The 25,176-nt window shown below is 41.4% G+C and overlaps 1 protein-coding gene across 1 annotated transcript in view; it reads left to right on the forward strand.

The window, feature by feature from the left end:
* Nucleotides 1-25,176, forward strand: part of MGAT5 (alpha-1,6-mannosylglycoprotein 6-beta-N-acetylglucosaminyltransferase) — a 653,341-nt gene that overhangs the window by 321,597 nt on the left and 306,568 nt on the right. Inside the window, exon 11 of the mRNA XM_053712510.1 lies at nucleotides 15,863-15,996. Coding sequence (XP_053568485.1) covers nucleotides 15,863-15,996 — 134 coding nt within the window. The remainder of the gene's footprint in view (nucleotides 1-15,862; nucleotides 15,997-25,176) is intronic.

Here is a 25,176-nt window from a genome sequence, read left to right on the forward strand (position 1 = left end):
AACTGGTGTTCCATGCAGATAAGGTAGTTTTGCGTACCAAACCCTGTTTTCTTCCTAAGGTTGTGTGTAATAAGAATATGAAACACATACAAAAAGAAAACTCAGTTACGCATTTAAATTGTAGTTTGTCTCCTTATCCACTGTACTGCTTGGATAATAGTAGTTACTAAGTTCAAGGTGCTTGTCTGGAGGGTGTTGGGCGTGACTTAGAACATAGGTGCACAGCAATATCAGAAAATGAATTTTCCCACTGCTGCCCAAAACAAGCTACCTTATTACCGGAACAAATGAAGGATCCGCGATGCACGGGTAAACTATTTACCTTCTCCAAGTGCTCGTCTGTCCACCGGTTCAGCTCGCTTGGCGTCCTGGTAGGCAAATTCAAAGTGCACAGCGTCTCTTCTGCCCGCCTCTGACCGGGCGCTGTCTCCTATTGGCTGATTAGTTCCGTCACTCACCCTGAACCACTTGGCTGCATGGATCCAACCACGTACTCCACCAATGACTGCAGAGATGCTGCACACACCTCCCCACAGCGGTAACTCCAGGAAGACTGGCCGAAATAGCAAAAATAGGAAACGGTAATCCTGGGAGTACTGATAAAAGCGTCTTTATTAGAAATAGATTAAAATGGAAAAGGCACACATACAAGAAAAAAGTAGCAACCAGGTGTGGCACTGAATGGCTTACACGTTTCGTCTTGCAGCCGTAGTCATAGCAAGCCGAAACGTGCAAGCCATTCAGTGCCACACCTGGTTGCTACTTTTTTCTTGTATGTGTGCCTTTTCCATTTTAATCTATTTCTAATAGACGCTTTTATCAGTACTCCCAGGATTACCGTTTCCTATTTTTGCTAATAAGAATATTAACCAGGAAATTGTTGTTCCTTCTCTGTGTCCTAATCCTTCGTCGAAGACGGAACGTCTGTTACACAATCTTGATGTGGTTCGTGCTTTAAAGTTCTATTTACAAGCAACTAAGGATTTCAGACAAACAACTTCTTTGTTTATCTATTCTCTTTCCTTTTGGCTGAAAAGCATCATCCGTTTGGCCTATGAGACTGCTGGCCACCAGCCTCCTGAAACAATTACTGCTCATTCTACCAGAGCAGTGGCTTCCACATGGGCTTTTAAAAATGAGGCTTCTGTTGAACAGATTTGTAAGGCAGCGACTTGGTCTTCGCTGCATACTTTTTCCAAATTTTACAAATTCAATACTTTTGCTTCTTCGGAGGCTATTTTTGGGAGAAAGGTTTTGCAAGCAGTGGTGCCTTCTGTTTAAGGTACCTGTCTTGTTCCCTCCCTTCATCCGTGTCCTAAAGCTTTGGTATTAGTATCCCACAAGTAAAGGATGAATCCGTGGACTGGATACACCTTACAAGAGAAAACAGAATTTATGCTTACCTGATAAATTACTTTCTCTTGTGGTGTATCCAGTCCACGGCCCGCCCTGTCATTTTAAGACAGGTGGTTTTTATTTTTAAACTACAGTCACCACTGCACCCTATGGTTTCTCCTTTTTCTTCCTAACCTTCGGTCGAATGACGGGGGGGATGGAGCTAGAGGGGCTATATGGACAGCTCTGCTGTGTGCTCTCTTTGCCACTTCCTGTTGGGAAGGAGAATATCCCACAAGTAAAGGATGAATGTGGACTGGATACACCTCAAGAGAAAGTAATTTATCAGGTAAGCATAAATTCTGTTTTTTTTTTTTTAAATGTTATTTTTTTCTTTTACATTTTACAAAATGTCTCAATCTGATCCTGTCTCAGAAGCTGCTGTAGGAACCATGCTGCCTGAACATAGTTCTACCAAAGCTAAGTGTATCTGTTGTAAGATAGCTGAGATTATATCTCCGGCTGTAGTATGTAACAGTTGTCATGATAAGCTTTTGCATGCAGAAAATCTTTCTATTAGTACTAGTACAGTATCTGCTGTTCCTTCAACATCTAATGTACATGATATCCCTGTTGATATGAAAAATTATATTGCTGATGCGATACAGAAGGCTATGTCTGCTATTCCGCCTTCTAATAAACGTAAAATGTTTTTTCAAATGTTACATGTTACTGATGAATTTTGTAATAACTGACAACATACTGATATATCTACTTCTGATAAGAATCTCTCTGACTCTGTCAATGTCTGAAGACCCTGCTTCAGACATTGACATTGATAAATCAACCTTTCTTTTTAAGATTAAGTATATTCGTTCTTTGTTGAAAGAAGTATTGATTACTTTGGATATTGAGGAGTCTGGTCCTCTTGATAACAAATCCAGTAAACGTTAAAATTCTGTTTATAAACCTTCTGTGATTACTCCTGGTTTTTCCTTTTCCTGATGCTATTTCTGATGTGATTGCTAAAGAATGGTCTAAGCCTGGTACTTTTTTTGTTACTGCTTCTAGGTTTAAAAGGTTGTACCAATTGCCAGTGGCTAATTGAGAGTTTTGGGAAAAAGTCCCTAAGGTTGATGGGGCTATTTCTACTCTTGCCAAGCATACTACTATGTCAATGAAAGAGAGTACTTATTTAAAGGATCCTTTTGATAGGAAAATTGAATCTTACCTTAGGAAATCTTATTTACATTTTGGCTATATTCTCAGGCCTGCCATTTCTATGGCTGATGTTGCTGCTGCATCAACTTTTTGGTTGGATAGCGTAGCACAACGGGAAAAAGATTCTGATTTCTCCAACATAGGTGTGTCCGGTCCACGGCGTCATCCTTACTTGTGGGATATTCTCCTCCCCAACAGGAAATGGCAAAGAGCCCAGCAAAGCTGGTCACATGATCCCTCCTAGGCTCCGCCTACCCTAGTCATTCTCTTTGCCGTTGTACAGGCAACATCTCCACGGAGATGGCTTAGAGTTTTTTAGTGTTTAACTGTAGTTTTTATTATTCAATCAAGAGTTTGTTATTTTGAAATAGTGCTGGTATGTACTATTTACTCAGAAACAGAAAAGAGATGAAGATTTCTGTTTGTATGAGGAAAATGATTTTAGCAACGTAACTAAAATCCATGGCTGTTCCACACAGGACTGTTGAGAGCTACTAACTTCAGTTGGGGGAACAGTATGCAGTCTCTTGCTGCTTGAGGTATGACACATTCTAACAAGACGATGTAATGCTGGAAGCTGTCATTTTCCCTATGGGATCCGGTAAGCCATGTTTATTACGATCATAAATAAGGGCTTCACAAGGGCTTATTAAGACTGTAGACTTTTCTGGGCTAAATCGATTCATTATTAACACATATTTAGCCTTGAGGAATCATTTTATCTGGGTATTTCGATATAAGAATATCGGCAGGCACTGTATTAGACACCTTATTACTTAGGGACTTTCCCAAAGCATAAGCAGAGCCTCATTTTCGCGCCGGTGTGGCGCACTTGTTTTTGAGAGGCATGGCATGCAGTCGCATGTGTGAGGAGCTCTGATACTTAGAAAAGACTTTCTGAAGGCGTCATTTGGTATCGTATTCCCCTTTGGGCTTGGTTGGGTCTCAGCAAAGCAGATACCAGGGACTGTAAAGGGGTTAAAGTTTAAAACGGCTCCGGTTCCGTTATTTTAAGGGTTAAAGCTTCCAAATTTGGTGTGCAATACTTTTAAGGCTTTAAGACACTGTGGTGAAAATTTGGTGAATTTTGTACAATTCCTTCATGTTTTTTCGCAATTGCAGTAATAAAGTGTGTTCAGTTTAAAATTTAAAGTGACAGTAACGGTTTTATTTTAAAACGTTTTTGTACTTTGTTATCAAGTTTATGCCTGTTTAACATGTCTGAACTACCAGATAGACTGTGTTCTGAATGTGGGGAAGCCAGAATTCCTATTCATTTAAATAAATGTGATTTATGTGATAATGACAATGATGCCCAAGATGATTCCTCAAGTGAGGGGAGTAAGCATGGTACTGCATCATTCCCTCCTTCGTCTACACGAGTCTTGCCCACTCAGGAGGCCCCTAGTACATCTAGCGCGCCAATACTCCTTACTATGCAACAATTAACGGCTGTAATGGATAATTCTGTCAAAAACATTTTAGCCCAAATGAACACTTGTCAGCGTAAGCGCGGCTGCTCTGTTTTAGATACTGAAGAGCATGGCAACGCTGATACTAATATCTCTGAAGGGCCCCTAACCCAGTCTGATGGGGCCAGGGAGGTTTTGTCTGAGGGAGAAATTACTGATTCAGGGAACATTTCTCAACAGGCTGAACCTGATGTGATTGCATTTAAATTTAAGTTGGAACATCTCCGCATTCTGCTTAAGGAGGTATTATCCACTCTGGATGATTGTGACAAGTTGGTCATCCCAGAGAAGCTATGTAAAATGGACAAGTTCCTAGAGGTGCCGGGGCTCCCAGAAGCTTTTCCTATACCCAAGCGGGTGGCGGACATTGTTAATAAAGAATGGGAAAGGCCCGGTATTCCTTTCGTCCCTCCCCCCATATTTAAAAAATTGTTTCCTTTGGTCGACCCCAGAAAGGACTTATGGCAGACAGTCCCCAAGGTCGAGGGAGCGGTTTCCACTTTAAACAAACGCACCACTATACCCATAGAGGATAGTTGTGCTTTCAAAGATCCTATGGATAAAAAATTAGAAGGTTTGCTTAAAAAGATGTTTGTTCAGCAGGGTTACCTTCTACAACCAATTGCATGCATTGTCCCTGTCGCTACAGCCGCATGTTTCTGGTTCGATGAGCTGATAAAGGCGGTCGATAGTGATTCTCCTCCTTATGAGGAGATTATGGACAGAATCAATGCTCTCAAATTGGCTAATTCTTTCACCCTAGACGCCACTTTGCAATTGGCTAGGTTAGCGGCTAAGAATTCTGGGTTTGCTATTGTGGCGCGCAGAGCGCTTTGGTTGAAATCTTGGTCGGCTGATGCGTCTTCCAAGAACAAGCTACTTAACATTCCTTTCAAGGGGAAAACGCTGTTTGGCCCTGACTTGAAAGAGATTATCTCTGATATCACTGGGGGTAAGGGCCACGCCCTTCCTCAGGATCGGCCTTTCAAGGCAAAACATAAACCTAATTTTCGTCCCTTTCGTAGAAACGGACCAGCCCGAGGTGCTACGTCCTCTAAGCAAGAGGGTAATACTTCTCAAGCCAAGCCAGCTTGGAGACCAATGCAAGGCTGGAACAAGGGAAAGCAGGCCAAGAAACCTGCCACTGCTACCAAGACTGCATGAAATGTTGGCCCCCGATCCGGGATCGGATCTGGTGGGGGGCAGACTCTCTCTCTTCGCTCAGGCTTGGGCAAGAGATGTTCTGGATCCTTGGGCGCTAGAAATAGTCTCCCAAGGTTATCTTCTGGAATTCAAGGGACTTCCCCCAAGGGGGAGGTTCCACAGGTCTCAGTTGTCTTCAGACCACATAAAAAGACAGGCATTCTTACATTGTGTAGAAGACCTGTTAAAAATGGGAGTGATTCATCCTGTTCCATTAAGAGAACAAGGGATGGGGTTCTACTCCAATCTGTTCATAGTTCCCAAAAAAGAGGGAACGTTCAGACCAATCTTAGATCTCAAGATCTTAAACAAGTTTCTCAAGGTTCCATCGTTCAAGATGGAAACCATTCGAACTATTCTTCCTTCCATCCAGGAAGGTCAATTCATGACCACGGTGGATTTAAAGGATGCGTATCTACATATTCCTATCCACAAGGAACATCATCGGTTCCTAAGGTTCGCATTCCTGGACAAGCATTACCAGTTCGTGGCGCTTCCTTTCGGATTAGCCACTGCTCCAAGGATTTTCACAAAGGTACTAGGGTCCCTTCTAGCTGTGCTAAGACCAAGGGGCATTGCTGTAGTACCTTACTTGGACGACATTCTGATTCAAGCGTCGTCCCTTCCTCAAGCAAAGGCTCACACGGACATCGTCCTGGCCTTTCTCAGATCTCACGGATGGAAAGTGAACGTGGAAAAGAGTTCTCTATCTCCGTCAACAAGGGTTCCCTTCTTGGGAACAATAATAGACTCCTTAGAAATGAGGATATTTCTGACAGAGGCCAGAAAAACAAAGCTTCTAGACTCTTGTCGGATACTTCATTCCGTTCCTCTTCCTTCCATAGCTCAGTGCATGGAAGTGATCGGGTTGATGGTAGCGGCTATGGACATAGTTCCTTTTGCGCGCATTCATCTAAGACCATTACAACTGTGCATGCTCAGTCAGTGGAATGGGGATTATACAGACTTGTCTCCGAAGATACAAGTAAATCAGAGGACCAGAGACTCACTCCGTTGGTGGCTGTCCCTGGACAACCTGTCACGAGGGATGACATTCCGCAGACCAGAGTGGGTCATTGTCACGACCGACGCCAGTCTGATGGGCTGGGGCGCGGTCTGGGGATCCCTGAAAGCTCAGGGTCTTTGGTCTCGGGAAGAATCTCTTCTACCGATAAATATTCTGGAACTGAGAGCGATATTCAATGCTCTCAAGGCTTGGCCTCAGCTAGCGAGGGCCAAGTTCATACGGTTTCAATCAGACAACATGACAACTGTTGCGTACATCAACCATCAGGGGGGAACAAGGAGTTCCCTAGCGATGGAAGAAGTGACCAAAATCATTCTATGGGCGGAGTCTCACTCCTGCCACCTGTCCGCTATCCACATCCCAGGAGTGGAAAATTGGGAAGCGGATTTTCTGAGTCGTCAGACATTGCATCCGGGGGAGTGGGAACTCCATCCGGAAATCTTTGCCCAAGTCACTCAGCTGTGGGGCATTCCAGACATGGATCTGATGGCCTCTCGTCAGAACTTCAAAGTTCCTTGCTACGGGTCCAGATCCAGGGATCCCAAGGCGGCTCTAGTGGATGCACTAGTAGCACCTTGGACCTTCAAACTAGCTTATGTGTTCCCGCCGTTCCCTCTCATCCCCAGGCTGGTAGCCAGGATCAATCAGGAGAGGGCGTCGGTGATCTTGATAGCTCCTGCGTGGCCACGCAGGACTTGGTATGCAGATCTGGTGAATATGTCATCGGCTCCACCTTGGAAGCTACCTTTGAGACGAGACCTTCTTGTTCAGGGTCCGTTCGAACATCCGAACCTGGTTTCACTCCAGCTGACTGCTTGGAGATTGAACGCTTGATCTTATCGAAGCGAGGGTTCTCAGATTCTGTTATCGATACTCTTGTTCAGGCCAGAAAGCCTGTAACTAGAAAGATTTACCACAAAATTTGGAAAAAATATATCTGTTGGTGTGAATCTAAAGGATTCCCTTGGGACAAGGTTAAGATTCCTAAGATTCTATCCTTCCTTCAAGAAGGATTGGAAAAAGGATTATCTGCAAGTTCCCTGAAGGGACAGATTTCTGCCTTGTCTGTGTTACTTCACAAAAAGCTGGCAGCTGTGCCAGATGTTCAAGCCTTTGTTCAGGCTCTGGTTAGAATTAAGCCTGTTTACAAACCTTTGACTCCTCCTTGGAGTCTCAATTTAGTTCTTTCAGTTCTTCAGGGGGTTCCGTTTGAACCCTTACATTCCGTTGATATTAAGTTATTATCTTGGAAAGTTTTGTTTTTAGTTGCAATCTCTTCTGCTAGAAGAGTTTCAGAATTATCTGCTCTGCAGTGTTCTCCTCCTTATCTGGTGTTCCATGCAGATAAGGTGGTTTTACGTACTAAACCTGGTTTTCTTCCAAAAGTTGTTTCTAACAAAAACATTAACCAGGAGATTATCGTACCTTCTCTGTGTCCGAAACCAGTTTCAAAGAAGGAACGTTTGTTGCACAATTTGGATGTTGTTCGCGCTCTAAAATTCTATTTAGATGCTACAAAGGATTTTAGACAAACATCTTCCTTGTTTGTTGTTTATTCTGGTAAAAGGAGAGGTCAAAAAGCAACTTCTACCTCTCTCTCTTTTTGGATTAAAAGCATCATCAGATTGGCTTACGAGACTGCCGGACGGCAGCCTCCCGAAAGAATCACAGCTCATTCCACTAGGGCTGTGGCTTCCACATGGGCCTTCAAGAACGAGGCTTCTGTTGATCAGATATGTAGGGCAGCGACTTGGTCTTCACTGCACACTTTTACCAAATTTTACAAGTTTGATACTTTTGCTTCTTCTGAGGCTATTTTTGGGAGAAAGGTTTTGCAAGCCGTGGTGCCTTCCATTTAGGTGACCTGATTTGCTCCCTCCCTTCATCCGTGTCCTAAAGCTTTGGTATTGGTTCCCACAAGTAAGGATGACGCCGTGGACCGGACACACCTATGTTGGAGAAAACAGAATTTATGTTTACCTGATAAATTGCTTTCTCCAACGGTGTGTCCGGTCCACGGCCCGCCCTGGTTTTTTTAATCAGGTCTGATAATTTATTTTCTTTAACTACAGTCACCACGGTACCATATGGTTTCTCCTATGCAAATATTCCACCTTAACGTCGGTCGAATGACTGGGGTAGGCGGAGCCTAGGAGGGATCATGTGACCAGCTTTGCTGGGCTCTTTGCCATTTCCTGTTGGGGAGGAGAATATCCCACAAGTAAGGATGACGCCGTGGACCGGACACACCGTTGGAGAAAGCAATTTATCAGGTAAACATAAATTCTGTTTTGTCTAGCATTGTTCGTTTGCTTCAATTTTCTCTGTGCTATTTTTGATATCATTAAGATTGATGTTAAAAATGTCTTTGGCTATTCTAGCTAGAAGAGCTTTATGGCTCAAGTCATGGAATGCTGACTTGGTATCTAAATCTAGGTTACTATCTCTATCATTCCAGGGTAATAATTTGTTTGGTTCTCACTCAGTTGGATTCTATTATTTCCACTATTACTGGGGAGGGAGATTTTTTGCCCAAAGATTAAAAATCTAAGGGTAAAACTAGAGCTTCTAATCGGTTTTGTTCCTTTCGTCAGAATAGAGAACAGAAAACCACTCCTTGCCTTATGGACTCAAGTTGGAATAAATCAAGCCTTTTAAGAAACCAAAGCCAGCCCCCAAAACTGCATGAAGGTGCAGCCCTCAATCCAGTTCTACTGGTGGGGGGCAGATTAAAATTATTTCAAGACGTTTGGGCAGGTTTCATTCTGAATCATTAGATTCAGAATATTGTCTTTCAAGGTTATCTAATAGGTTTCAGAATAAGACCTCCTGTGAAAGGGTTTTTTCTCTCTCACGTTCCAACAAATCCTGTGAAAGCTCAGAATTTTCTGAATTGTGTTTTAGAGCTGGAGCTTTCAGGGGTAATTGTACCAGTTCCACTGGAACAGGGTTTGGGTTTTTATTCAAATCTATTCATTGTCCCGAAGAAGTAAAATTTATTTAGACCAGTTCTGGATCTGAAATTTTTGAATCACTTTGTAAGGGTCCCAACTTTCAAGATGGTGATTATAAGGACTATTCTGCCTTTTGTGCTGCAAGGTCATATGTCCACAATAGACTTAAAGGATGCATATCGTCACATTCCGATTCATCCAGACCACTATCAGTTACTGAGATTCTCTTTTCTAGACCAGCATTACCAATTTGTCGCTCTTCCGTTTGGCCTAGTGACAGCTTCAAGAATCTTTTCCAAGGTTCTAGGTGCCCTTCTATCTGTAATCAGAGAGCAGGGTATTGCAGTGTTTCCTTATTTGGACGATATCTTGGTACCTGCTCAATCTTTTAATTTAGCAGAATCTCACATGAATCAACTTGTGTTCTTTCTTTAAAGACATGGTTGGAGGATCAATTTTCAAGAGTTTCTTGATTCCTCAGACAAGAGTCACCTTTTTAGGTTTCCAGATAGATTCAGTGTCCATGATGGTCTTTAACAGACAAGAGACAAATGAAATTGGTTTCTGCCTGTCGAAACCTTTAGTCTTGATCATTCCCTTCAGTGGCTATGTGCATGGAAGTTTTTGGTCTCATGACTGTAGCATTAGACGCGATCCCCTTTGCTCGTTTTCTTATGAGACCTCTGCAGCTTTTCATGATGAATCAATGGTGCAGGGATTATACTTGGATATCACACTTGATATTCTTAAATCCCAACACTCAACTCTCTCTGACTTGGTGGTTAAACCATCACCTTATTGTTCAAGGGGCCTCCTTTGTTCATTCTTCCTGGACTGTGATTTCAACAGATGCAAGTCTCACAGGTTGGGGAGCTTTCTGGGTGTCTGACAGCACAAGGGGTTTGGAATCCTCAAGAGGCGAGGTTACCAATCAATATTTTAGAACTCCGTGCTATTTTCAGGGCTCTTCAGGCTTGGCCTCTACTAAAGAGAGAATCATTCATTCGTTTTCAGACAGACAATATCAACTGTGGCATATGTCAATCATCGGGGTGGATCTCTAGCGATAAAATAAGTATCTTGAATACTTTCTTGGGCAGAATTCAACTCCTGTCTAATTTCTGCAATACATATCCTGGGTGTAGACAATTGGGAAGCGGATTATCTCAGCCGTCAGACTTTACATCCAGTAGAGTGGTCTCTCTATCCAGATGTATTTTGTCAGATTGTACAGATGTGGGGTCTTCCAGAAATAGATCTCATGGCATCCCATCTAAACAAGAAACTTCCCAGGTATCTTTCCATGTCTAGGGATCCTCATGTGGAGATGGTAGATGCGTTAGCAGTTCCTTGGCCATACCAACCTGCTTACATCTTTCCGCCTCTAGTTCTTCTTCCAAGGGTGATCTCCAAGATCATAATGGCCACTTCCTTTAAGACCAGACCTTCTGTCTCAAGGGCCGTTTTTCCATTAGGATCTCAAATCTCTAAATTTGAATGTATGGAAATTGAACGCTTAGTGCTTAGTCATAGAGGTTTCTCTGACTCAGTGATTAATACTATGCTACAGGCTCGTAAGTCTGTTTCAAGCAAGATTTATTATTGGGTTTGGAAAACCTATGTTTCATGGTGTTCTTCTCATAAATTCTCTTGGCATTCTTTTTAAAATTCCTAGAATTTTACAGACTCTTCAGGATAGTTTGGATAAAGGTTTGTCTGCAAGTACTTTAAAGGGACAAATCTCTGCTCTTTCTGTTTTATTTCATAGAAAGATTTCTAAAAAGATTGTCTCAGGACCACCTGTCTCAGGGAATGTACTTCCACAGGCCAGAGTGGCTCATTGTAACGACAGATGCCAGCCTGCTAAGCTGGGGTGCAGTCTAGAACTCCCTGAAAGCACAGGGCTTATGGTCTCGGGAGGAATCACTTCTTCCGATAAACATCCTAGAACTGAGAGCGATATTCAAGGCCCTTCAGGCATGGCCTCAGCTTGCTGCAGCCAAATTCATCAGGTTTCAGTCGGACAACATCACGACTGTAGCTTATATCAATCATCAAGGAGGAACAAGGAGTTCTCTAGCGATGATGGAGGTAACCAAGATAATCCGATGGGCAGAGGATCACTCTTGCCATCTCTCAGCAATCCACATTCCAGGAGTAGAGAACTGGGAGGCGGATTTTCTAAGTCGTCAGACTTTTCATCCGGGGGAGTGGGAACTCCATCCGGAGGTATTTGCTCAGCTGATTCAGCTATGGGGCACACCAGAATTGGATCTGATGGCGTTGCATCAGAATGCCAAACTTCCTCGTTACGGGTCCAGGTCCTGGGATCCCAAGGCGGTACTGATAGATGCTCTAGCAGTACCTTGGTCCTTCAATCTGGCCTACGTATTTCCACCGCTTCCTCTCCCTCCACGTCTGGTTGCCAGAATCAAGCAGGAGAGAGCTTCGGTGATTCTGATAGCATGGGCATGTCCTCGGTTCCACCGTGGACCCTGCCAACGAGGCGGGACCTTCTAATCCAAGGTCCGTTCTCACATCCAAATCTAGTTTCTCTGCGTCTGACTGCTTGGAGATTGAACGCCTAGTTCTATCAAAGCGTAGGTTCTCTGAGTCGGTCATTGATAACCTGATTCAGGCTTGAAAGCCTGTCACCAGGAGGAAGATCTATCATAAGATTTGGTGCAAATATCTTTATTGGTGTGAATCCAAAGGTTACTCGTGGAGTAAGATTAGGATTCCTAGAATATTGTCTTTTCTCCAAGAGGGTTTGGAGAAGGGATTATCAGCTAGTTCTCTAAAAGGACAAATATCTGCTCTCTCTATTCTACTACACAAGTGTCTGGCAGATGTCCCAGACGTTCAAACTTAGTCAGGCTTTGGTCAAAATTAAGCCTGTATTTAAGCCTGCTGCTCTGCCTTGGAGCCTAAACTTAGTCCTTAGAGTTCTTCAAGGGGTTCCGTTTAAACCTATGCATTCCATAGATATTAAATTTCTATCTTGGAACGTTTTGTTCTTAGTTGCTGTCTCTTCGGCTCGAAGAGTTTCTGAGCTATCTGCTTTACAGTGTGATTCCCCTTATCTTATTTTCCATTCAGATAAGGTGGTTTTGCGTACCAAACCTGGTTTTCTTCCTAAGGTTGTTTCTAATAAGAATATCAATCAAGAGATTGTTGTTCCTTCTCTGTGTCCTAATCCTTCATCAAAGAAGGAACGTCTGTTGCACAATCTTGATGTGGTTCGTGCTTTAAAGTTCTACTTACAAGTAACCAAAGATTTCCATCAAACATCTTCATTGTTTGTTGTTTATTCTGGTAAGCGGAGAGGCCAAAAGGCTACGGCTACCTCTCTTTCCTTTTGGCTGAAAAGCACCATCCGTTTGGCCTATGAGACTGCTGGACAGCAGCCTCCTGAAAGAATTACTGCTCATTCTACTAGAGCTGTGGCTTCCACATGGGCTTTTAAAAATGAGGCTTCTGTTGAACAGATTTGTAAGGCGGCGAGTTGGTCTTCGCTTCATACTTTTTCCAAATTTTATACTTTTGCTTCTTCGGAGGCTATTTTTGGGAGAGAGGTTCTACAAGCAGTGGTGCCTTCCGTTTAAGGTCCCTGTCTTGTCCCTCCCTTCATCGGTGTCCTAAAGCTTTGGTATTGGTATCCCACAAGTAAGGATGAATCCGTGGACTCGATACATCTTACAAGAGAAAACATAATTTATGCTTACCTGATAAATTTATTTCTCTTGTGATGTATCAAGTCCACGGCCAGCCCTGTTTATTACGACAGGCATATATATTTTTTAAACTTTCAGTCACCACTGCACCCTATGGTTTCTCCTTTTTCTTCCTAGCCTTTGGTCGAATGACTGGGGGGTGGAGCTAAGGGGGGAGCTATATAGACAGCTCTGCTGTGGGTGCTCTCTCTGCCACTTCCTGTAGGGAAGGAGAATATCCCATAAGTAAGGATGAATCCGTGGACTCGATACATCACATTGTGATGTGTGTATTTAATTTGTGATGTGTGTATTTAATTTTTTTCAGCGGAAATAGCGGTTTTTATTTTATCCCTCCCTCTCTAGTGACTCTTCTGTGGTCTTCCACATCTTGGGTATTTCTATCCCATATGTCACTAGTTTATGGAGTCTTGCCAATTACATGGAAGAAAATATAATTTATGTAAGAACTTGCCTGATAAATTAATTTTTCATATTGGCAAGAGTCCATGAGGCCCACCCTTTTTTATGGGGGTTATGATTTTTGTATAAAAGCACAATTATATTTCCAGTTCCTCTTTTTGTATGCTTTTTTACTCCTTATTGAATAGCCCACTACTTGGCTATTCATGAAACTGAATCGTGGGTGTTGTGAGGGGTGTATTTATAGGCATTTTGAGGTTTGGGAAACTTTGCCCCTCCTGGTAGGATTGTATATCCCATACGTCACTAGCTCATGGACTCTTGCCAATATGACAGAAATGAATTTATCACGTAAGTTCTTATATAAATTATGTTTTCCTGATTTGTGTTCATCAGGAAAAAGGCTGTTCACACTAGCTCTGCCTTTCTTCCTAAGATGGTATCTACAGATAGTATCTGTTGCATTATTGGTTTTGTACTTCCTGATTATTGTTTCCTTTGCTTTACTGGTGGAGATGGGCACACCCCTGCAAGAATGACAAGAAAGCATTGGTTAATTCCTGAAAGGAACATTTATTTAGGTTTAAATATTAATAAAAGAAAGACTGTAGTTTGCTCTGGAATGTCTTCAAAGAAACAAAGAATGGCTTTAAAAGATCCACACAAAGTACTGCTCAGCAGCCACAGAGAACTGCCCCAATCAAAAGCACTAAAGATTTCAGAAGGTCTTCTAGTCTATTTATTATTTTTTCTGGCTCCAGAAAAAATTAGAAAACTTCTGATATTTCTCTAGCTTCTTGGTTGAGTCTTGATTCACAAAGCTGCTTTGGAGGCGGGGCAGTCTCTGCCTCAGAGAATTACAGCTCATTCTACTAGATCAGTTGCCACATCTTGGGCTTTCGAGAATGGAGCTTCAGTTGATCAAATTTGCAAAGCAGCAACTTGGTCGTCTTTTCATACTTTTACTAAATTTTACCATTTTGATGCGTTTGCTTCTTCGGAAGCAGCCTTTGGTAGAAAGGTTCTTCAGGCAGTTGTCTGTTTGATTGTAGTGCCTTTGATTTGAGTTGTTTTTTTTTTAATTTTTAAGAATACTTAATTATTTTTTTGGATTTAATTTCTCAGCGGATTTAGCTGTTATTTTATCCCTCCCTCTCTAGTGACTCGTGGATTCCACATCTTGGGTATTATATCCCATGCGTCACTAGCTCATAGACTCTTGCCACATGAAAGAAAACATAATTTATGTAAGTACTTACCGGATTCATTTCTTTCATAGTGGCAAGAGTCAATGAGACCCACCCTATTTTTTGTGGTTATGATTTTTTTGTATAAAGCACATTATTTTTTTCTAATTCCTCTTTTTGTATGCTTTTTACTCCTTTCTATTTACACCTCACTTCTTGGCTACACGTTAAACTAAGGTATGGGAAATGTATTTATAGGCATTTTGAGGTTTGGGAAACTTTGCCCCCTCCTGGTAGGAATTTATATACCAAACGTCACTAGCTCATGGACTCTTGCCACTATGAAAAGAAATTAATTTATCAGGTAAGTTCTTATTATGTTTTTTCATGGGACCAGCAAAGTTGATAGTGATGTATGTGCATGCTTTCACGAATTAAAGCATGTAATTTGTTCATTATCAAGCAATGATTTCAGGATATCAGGTAGTGCAAGTAGTTGTGTCTGAAGTGCCCCTGATTATGACTCTATGAGGACCTTAGATTAGGAGCCTTCTGCAGTCTTGCTTTTACACCCGCCAGTGCTTAGGGATACCCAGCAGATCAGGATACAGGACAGCAGTTTCAGTCAATGTCTTAACACAGTTAAACCTACATGTTATGCTAAAATAACCTATGGTATTTTCCTAAATTACATTGAAAAAAACCCCACTTTAGTCCTTTATCAGAATGTTAAATTTGAACTAAACCACTTATTCAAATGTTGTATGTAGTTCTTTTATGCACACATTAGTTGCCACTGTGGTTGTGCTATAAGCACCTAATCTAACCTGAAGGTTCCTGTGAAGGTGGTAAAAACTGTAGGCCGGCAGAATTTTGTGAGAATTGCTGACACTAACATGCAATGTCACTAATGGTTTGTGAATCTGAACTGTCAACTTTGCTGCGTTGCTTCTCGATTGGTATTTGGTGTGACTGTTTTTTTCCTTTAGTCATAAACTATTTACATCTTGTTTTGCAGTGTACAAATAGTGTTAAGTGCTTAAAATGTATTTTATGCTTTCTGAAAATGATTGGGTAGCAAGTGTTCTTCCTTACATGTTTCCAGTAATGCTGGGTAAAATTATATATCTAGCGCAACAAATCCCAAGCAAAAAAGTTAGCTTTTCTTACAACTGCTGCAATTTTTAAGATTGATTTACCACTTTCACTACAAGGAGGCGTAGTAACTAAAGCGTTAAGCTTTTTCTGTGTTAAAGTTGATTTTAGATTAATTTATATTAACATTTATATATAACATTTTGGCTCACTAATTTTAATTTTGTTTAAGGTGTATGTTGCGAGTCCTCGACTCCTTTGGAACTGAACCAGAATTCAATCATGCTCATTATGCCCAGTCAAAAGGGCATAAGACTCCATGGGGCAAATGGAACCTCAACCCCCAACAGTTTTACACAATGTTCCGTAAGTAAAGTAGTTTTCTTTAATTTCTGTGAACATAATTGTGTGAGTGCGTATGTATGAGTGTTTGTGTGTGTGTATATGTATGCATGTCTGTATGTGTGTGTATTTATGCATCTGATTATTTTGGTGCTTTTTTATGTATCCAGTTAAATTAGTTTCTGCATTGTATTTGCAGAAGACTGCAACATAAACTCCAAGTAACTCTTGACTTCCTTATTTCCTTTCCCTTCTAAGAAATTGTTTGTTTGGGAGGACATTTTGTTATTGTCTGTCTGAATATGACAAAAGAAGGCAGTGGGGTCCTGGTATGCCGGCAACACACATAATCCTCTACCTGGCTTACCTGCTGGTTGATTTTATATACTGATCTAAATGCAACCAAAACATTCTTAAGATATTTGGGGCGTGAGAGGGGGGGATAATAGTTTATTTAATAACTTAAGTTGGGAATCTTTCTTTGTTTGAATTCTGTGCTTTTTTGAGAGAAAAATGCTGCAGTTAAAGATATACATATTTATTTTACAATGGTGAGAATCCACGAGTCATCACTTGAGGAGTTCCCTTCCTAACCACTAGGAGAAGGCAAAAGATACCCCAACACATCAGAGCATTCAATTCTTCAAACGTTCCATGATTCAGAATTGCTGAGACTTGTTCCAGCTTGATGCAGGCTATAAATATGGATAAGATAACACCACAAAGAGACACTGTGCAATACTAAGGCAGTTTGTGATTCAAGTGAGAACCCATTAGATCTATATTTTGCAGACCCCAACTAATCACAACTTCCTGATTTAGTGACCATTTTTCTTTCTAATGACACAGTGAGTCCACGGATCATCATAATTACTATTGGGAATATCACGCCTGGCCTGCAGGAGGAGGCAAAGAGCACCACAGCCAAAGCTGTTAAATACCACTCCCCTTACCCACAACCCCTAGTCATTCTCTTTGCTTGTAATGCATGGAGGTGGTAAAATTAGGTGTCTGATTCTTCAATCAAGAGTTTTTTATTTTTTTTAAACAGAGCAAGTTTGTTTTGTTTTTTTCTTGGGGGTTTAGCTGTATTCCACGTCAGTCTCTTGAGTAGATCTGTGGTGGCTTTTCAGCTTTTGGGAACTTGGAGGGTATAATCCCCTCTGCGCCTCCCAGGATGTGATGCTGCCCTTTTTGGGTTAAAGACTGTTAGTTTATTTAGTCTTTTTCCTTTGCTTACAGGTCCATGATAGGAAGGAATCCTTTCAAGCCTGGTGAACTGCCTTGCTGCCTGGCAGTCTGGAGGTAAGTGCTATTTTTCTTTTTTCTGCTGTGAGACACAGGAAAAACTTTAGCACTTATGGGGTTGATTCTGCTTGTGTGCAGGTATTTTTTTTCTGGGCACTGTGTGAGGATGGCTTTGTTTGGGACATACTGGGCTGACTATATGGAGCAAGTTATGTCTATGTATTTTACATACATTGGGGCTTGTTTTTTTTGTGATGTTTTTATTTTGCATTGTTTGTGCGCAGTGTGGTAGCAGGTTTTGTTATTCTCCCGACTGCGTTTTTTTTTCTTTTTGAAAATTCCGGCTAGGAGGGAGTGAGGCACGCTCATGATGGGCGGAGTTATATTCGGTGCAAGTTTTTCGCGCGCCTTGCAGTCTGTTCAAGTAAACTGTGAGTTAGATGTTTGTTGCGGTCTGCTGACTGGTGAAACCGGGTGCCATTTTTTCTTTGCTGTTCTGATGGGAGGAGGTCAGGTAAGCACCTCAGCAAGGCTTTGTTGAGGTGTAGAGGTGCTCTGTAGCAGTTTCATATTTCTCTTGTAAGGTGTATCCAGTCCATGGATCATCCATTACTTGTGGGATATTCTCATTCCCAACAGGAAGTTGCAAGAGGGCACCCACATCAAAGCTGTTTATATAGCTCCTCCCCTAACTGCCATATCCAGTCATTCTCTTGCAACTCTCAACAAACATGGAGGTAGTAAGAGAGAAGTGGTGAAATGTAGCTGTTATTTTACTTCAATCAAAAGTTTATTATTTTTAAATGGTACCGGAGTTGTACTATTTTGTTCCAGGCAGAAAAATAGAAGAATCTGCCTGTGATTTCTATTATCTTAGCAGGTTGTAACTAAGATCCATTACTGTAATCACACATGGCTGAAGAGAGAGATAACTTCAGCGGGGGAATGGCGTGCAGGTTATCCTGCTATGAGGTATGTGCAGTTTTTCTAGAAGATGTGAATGCTAGAAAATGCTGCTGATGCCAAATTTATGTAAGGTAAGCCTGAATACAGTAATTTAATAGCGACTGGTATCATGCTTACTTTCTGAGGTAATAATCTTTTATATTTACAATATAAAACGTTTGCTGGCATGTTTAAACGTTTATATATATATATATATATATATATATATATATATATATATATATATATATATATATATATATATATACTTTGGTGATAAAACTTTATTGGGGCCTAGTTTTTTCCACATGGCTGGCTTAAATTTGCCTAGAAACAGTTTCCTGAGGCTTTCCACTGTGTTACTATGAGTGGGAGGGGCCTAATTTACCATGCTTATCTTGTCTCATATATTTTTCTTTAATCAGAAGGTCATTAAAGGGACATGAAACAAAATATTTTTCAATCATAATTAGGATGCATTAACACTCATTTTTCCAGTTTGCTTCTTTCTCTTCATATGCTTTGTTGAAATGCATACCAAGGTAAGCTTAAGAGCAGCAATGCAATACTGGAAGCTAGCTGCTGATTGGTAGCGGCATATATACGCATCTTGTTATTGCCTCAGCCAACTCCCAAAAGTGCATTACTACTTATTCAAAAAAGGATGCAAAGACATTTGATCAAATAAGTAAATTGTAAAGTTGTTTAAAATTGTATTCTCTCTGAACTGAATGCCTGATATAATCCAGTAGATTGTGGTTAAAATATCTAAAACATCTGTGAATGCTCTGAAGCTTTTGGCAAATGCATAATCTATAGAAACATTCCTAAAAATCCTTTTTTTTCCCTCTACCAAAACAAAAGGATTACATTACTTTTAGATTTTGAAAGAATCCGGTTGTTATCAGCATCAGAATCGCCATCCCTGGCCGTGAAGTAAATGTTTGTGTTATGTAAGGCTCTAAAGAAGTCAGCATGATGGATGACACAGTTTTTTAAGATTATCAGGGAACGCTGGACCAAAAGAATAATCAGGCTCTATAACTTAATCAGTAGAGGTAGGATTTTTAAGAGAAGTAAATATTGTTTGGAATTACACTCTCATGGCACTGAATACATATGTGAATATTTCACATTTCAGAAAAGGCATGCTTTTGATCCAGGGCAGTTAATAACTATTAATGCAACATAAGCATTCATTAAATTTACCGCTGGTTTCTCAAGTTGCTTTAAAAAGCTTTAATTTGAACTTTTTTAGTTACATTTTGTAGTGAATATATATTTAAGCAAAATTGAAAAAAAGAAATCCTCATTAGTAGATAGGAAATATACCTTAATAGTCAGTTTAAATGCATATCACTGTGCTTCAGTGTTAAACAAACATACATATTTTTGCATTAGATTTGTATTGGCAAAAAATGCTGTTTCAGTAAAGGCTTTTTACTGTGCTTGGGCACACATAGCATATGTGCATATGCCATGTGCACCTGCATTCAAACACACTGATATCAGCGTATGTTGGCATTTAATACTCTACAGTTACATTAATTGCTTTTATTTCTCCTCCTTTTTTGCATAAAGGAAAACAAAGCTATAGAATCGTATATTATTTTATTTTGGGAAACATTGATGCAGCACATGGAGCCAAATATTTCATTGAAATGTGTAAAAAAAAAAAAAAAGAATCTTCTGGCTGATGATTACTACGAATGTTTTTAAATAACTATTTTTTTTTTTTTAATTCTTTGTGTATGTATCAACATTATCTAATGTTAGTGATACATTTTGGAAGGAAGATTTTGCTTTTGTTCCTTATTCAACCCAGGTACTTTAATCCATGTGATCTGTTTACGTGGGTTATAGATTTCTTTGGTACTTTTAAAAACCAAATATTATTTTCTTCTTGTACTGTCTAGGACGTATCTGATGACATAACCTAAACTTTAGAAAAGATCCGCCCTCCCTTGTTTCTGAGTATACAATTACGCAACATAATGGAGATGTTTAATGACAATATCTGACACGTCTAAAAACAGACTGCATTTTTCTTCTTTGTTTTTTCGAACGTTGCATTTTCTCCAACATTGGTGTGTCCGGTCCACGGCGTCATCCTTTCTTGTGGGAATATCTCTTCCCCAACAGGAAATGGCAGAGTCCCAGCAAAGCTGGCCATATAGTCCCTCCTAGGCTCCGCCCACCCCAGTCATTCTCTTTACCGTTGCACAGGCAACATCTCCACGGAGATGGTTAACAGTATGTGGTGTTTTAATTGTAGTTTTTTTATTCTACTATCAAAAGTTTGTTATTTTAAAATAGTGCTGGTATGTACTATTTACTCTGAAACAGAAAAAGATGAAGATTTCTGTTTGTGAGAGGAAGATGATTTTAGCAGACAGTAACTAAAATCGATTGCTGTTTCCACATAGGACTGTTGAGATGAAGTAACTTCAGTTGGGGGAAACAGCAGACTTCTTCTGCTTAAGGTATGACTAGCCATATTTCTAACAAGACTGTGTAATGCTGGAAGGCTGTCATTTCCCCTCATGGGGACCGGTAAGCCATTTTCTTAGTCTCAAACAGAATAAAGGGCTTAATATGGGCTATAAAACTGGTAGACACTTTTATGGGCTAAATCGATTGCTTTATTTGGACATTTTATACATGTTTATGCTGATATTTCACACTTATAAACTTGGGGAACGTTTTTAACGTCAGGCACTGTTAGACACCTTTTCCAGTCAGGAAGGGCCTTCCCAGTTGTAGGCTGAGCCTCATTTTCGCGCCATTACTGTGCAGTTGTTTTTGAGAGCAAGACATGCAGATGCATGTGTGAGGACCTGAAAGTGGTTGGAAAAGTTCCTAGAAGGCGTCATTTGGTATTGTATTCCCCTCTGGGCTTGGCAAAGTCACATCAAAGGCTGTAGCTGGGACTGTATAGGGGTTAAATCTGTAACCGGTTCCAGTTTCGTTATTTTAAGGGTTAAAGCTCTGAAAATAGGTGTGCAATACTTTTAATGCTTTAAGACACTGTGGTGAAATTTTGGTAAATTTTGAACAATTCCTTCATATTTTTTCGCATATTCAGTAATAAAGTGTGCTCTGTTTAAAATTTAAAGAGACAGTAACAGTTTTGTTTTAAAACGGTTTTTGTGCTTTATTGACAAGTTTAAGCCTGTTTAACATGTCTGTGCCTTCAGATAAGCTATGTTCTTTATGTATGAAAGCCAATGTGTCTCCCCCTTCACAATTGTGTGATAATTGTGCCATAGCGTCCAAACAAAGTAAGGACAGTACTGCCACAGATAGTAAAGTTGCCCAAGATGATTCATCAGATGAAGGGAGTAGACATAGTTCTACATCATCTCCTTCTGTGTCTACGCCAGTTTTGCCCACGCAGGAGGCCCCTAGTACTTCTAGCGCGCCAATGCTTATTACCATGCAACAATTGACGGCTGTAATGGATAACTCTATAGCTAATATTTTATCCAAAATGCCTGCATATCAGAGAAAGCGCGATTGCTCTGTTTTAAACACTGAAGAGCAGGAGGGCGCTGATGATAATGTTTCTGTCATACCCTCACACCAATCTGAAGGGGCCATGAGGGAGGTTTTGTCAGATGGGGAAATTTCAGATTCAGAAAAAATTTCTCAACAGGCTGAACCTGATGTTGTGACATTTAAATTTAAACTAGAACATCTCCTTGCACTGCTTAAGGAGGTGTTATCTACTCTGGATGATTTTGACAACCAGAAAAATTATGCAAGATGGACAAGTTCCTAGAGGTTCCGGTGCACCCCGACGCTTTTCCTATACCCAAGCGGGTGGCGGACATAGTGAATAAGGAGTGGGAGAAGCCCGGCATACCTTATGTTCCCCCTCCTATATTTAAGAAATTATTTCCTATGGTCGACCCCAGAAAGGACTTATGGCAGACAGTCCCTAAGGTCGAGGGGGCAGTTTATACTTTAAACAAGCGCACTACTATTCCTATTGAGGATAGTTGTGCTTTCAAAGATCCTATGGATAAAAAAATTGGAGGGTTTGCTTAAAAAGATTTTTGTACAGCAAGGTTACCTTCTACAACCCATTTCGTGCATTGTTCCTGTCACTACAGCAGCATGGTTCTGGTTCGAGGAACTAGAAAAGTCGCTTAGTAGAGAGACTCCATATGAGGAGGTTATGGACAGAGTTCATGCACTTAAGTTGGCTAACTCTTTTGTTTTGGATGCTGCTTTGCAATTAGCTAGATTAGCGGCGAAAAATTCAGGGTTTGCAATTGTGGCGCGCAGAGCGCTTTGGCTAAAGTCTTGGTCAGCGGATGTATCATCCAAGACAAAATTGCTTAACATTCCCTTCAAGGGTAAAACTCTCTTTGGTCCAGAATTGAAAGAGATTATCTCAGACATCACTGGGGGAAAGGGCCACGCCCTCCCACAAGATAGGCCTTTCAAGGCCAAGAATAAGTCTAATTTTCGTTCCTTTCGTAATTTCAGGAAAGGACCGGCCTCTAATTCTGCATCCTCTACGCAAGAGGGTAATGCTTCACAGCCCAAGCCAGCCTGGAAACCGATGCAAGGCTGGAACAAGGGTAAGCAGACCAAGAAGCCTGCTACCGCTAACAAAACAGCATGAAGGAGTAGCCCCCGATCCGGGACCGGATCTTGTGGGGGGCAGACTCTCTCTCTTTGCCCAGGCTTGGGCAAGAGATGTTCAGGATCCCTGGGCGCTAGAAATAGTTTCTCAGGGTTATCTTCTGGAATTCAAGGAACTACCCCCAAGGGGAAGGTTCCACATGTCTCACTTATCCTCAAACCAAATAAAGAGACAGGCGTTCTTACATTGTGTAGAAGACCTGTTAAAGATGGGAGTGATACGCCCAGTTCCAATGACGGAACAAGGAATGGGATTTTACTCAAATCTGTTCGTAGTTCCCAAAAAAGAGGGAACCTTCAGACCAATTCTGGATTTAAAGATCCTAAACAAGTTTCTCAGGGTACCATCGTTCAAAATGGAAACCATTCGAAAGATTCTACCCACTATCCAGGAAGGTCAATTTATGACTACCGTGGATCTAAAGGATGCGTACCTACATATTCCTATCCATAAAGAACATCATCAGTTCCTAAGGTTCGCCTTTCTGGACAAACATTACCAGTTTGTGGCCCTCCCATTCGGATTAGCCACTGCTCCAAGGATTTTCACAAAGGTACTCGGGTCCCTTCTAGCGGTTTTAAGACCGAGGGGCATTGCAGTAGTACCATACTTGGACGACATTCTAATACAAGCGTCGTCTCTTTCAAAAGCAAAGGCTCATACAGACATCGTTCTGGCCTTTCTCAGATCTCACGGATAGAAGGTGAACATAGAAAAGAGTTCTCTGTCTCCGTCAACAAGAGTTTCCTTCTTGGGAACAATAATAGATTCCTTAGAAATGTGGATTTTCCTGACAGATGTCAGAAAGTCAAAGCTTCTAAGCGCTTGTCAAGTTCTCCATTCTGTTCCACGTCCTTCCATAGCTCAGTGCATGGAAGTAGTAGGGTTGATGGTTGCAGCAATGGACATAGTTCCTTTTGCGCGAATTCATCTAAGACCATTACAACTGTGCATGCTGAAACAGTGGAATGGGGACTATACAGACTTGTCTCCAGTAATTCAAGTAGATCAGAAGACCAGAGATTCACTCCGTTGGTGGCTAACCCTGGACCACCTATCCAAGGGAATGAGCTTCCGCAGACCAGAGTGGGTCATCGTCACAACCGACGCCAGTCTAGTGGGCTGGGGCGCGGTCTGGGAATCCCTGAAAACTCAGGGAATATGGTCTCGGGAAGAGTCTCTTCTCCCGATAAACATTCTGGAATTAAGAGCGATATTCAATGCTCTCAGGGCCTGGCCTCAGCTTGCAAAGGCCAAATTCATAAGATTCCAATCAGACAACATGACGACTGTTGCGTATATCAATCATCAGGGGGGAACAAGGAGTTCCCTGGCGATGAAAGAAGTGACCAAAATAATACAATGGGCGGAGAATCACTCCTGCCATCTATCTGCGATCCACATCCCAGGTGTGGAAAACTGGGAAGCGGATTATCTGAGTCGTCAGACATTCCATCCGGGGGAGTGGGAACTCCACCCGGAGATTTTTGCCCAGTTGACTCAATTATGGGGCATTCCAGACATGGATCTGATGGCGTCTCGTCAGAACTTCAATGTTCCTTGCTACGGGTCCAGATCCAGGGATCCCAAGGCGACTCTAGTGGATGCACTAGTAGCGCCTTGGACCTTCAACCTAGCTTATGTGTTCCCACCGTTTCCTCTCATTCCCAGGCTGGTAGCCAGGATCAAACAGGAGAGGGCCTCGGTGATCTTGATAGCTCCTGCGTGGCCACGCAGGACTTGGTATGCAGACCTGGTGAATATGTCATTGGTTCCACCATGGAAGCTACCTTTGAGACAGGACCTTCTTGCTCAGGGTCCATTCGAACATCCAAATCTGGTCTCCCTCCAGCTGACGGCTTGGAGATTGAACGCTTGATTCTATCATAGCGTGGGTTTTCAGATTCTGTGATAGATACTCTGGTTCAGGCCAGAAAACCGGTAACTAGAAAGATATATCTGCTGGTGTGAATCCAAGGGATTCCCATGGAATAAGATAAAAATTCCTAAGATTCTTTCCTTTCTGCAAGAAGGTTTGGATAAAGGATTATCTGCGAGTTCTCTAAAGGGACAGATTTCTGCTTTATCTGTCTTACTACACAAACGACTGGCAGCTGTGCCAGATGTTCAAGCATTTGTTCAGGCTCTGGTCAGGATCAAGCCTGTTTACAGACCTTTGACTCCTCCCTGGAGTTTAAATCTAGTTCTTTCAGTTCTTCAAGGGGTTCCGTTTGAACCTCTACATTCCATAGATATTAAGTTGTTATCTTGGAAAGTTTTGTTTTTGGTTGCTATTTCTTCTGCTAGAAGAGTTTCAGAGTTATCTGCTCTGCAGTGTTCTCCGCCCTATCTGGTGT

This window comes from Bombina bombina, chromosome 1, assembly GCF_027579735.1.
Source record: "Bombina bombina isolate aBomBom1 chromosome 1, aBomBom1.pri, whole genome shotgun sequence".
NCBI classification, from domain to species: Eukaryota; Metazoa; Chordata; class Amphibia; order Anura; family Bombinatoridae; genus Bombina; species Bombina bombina.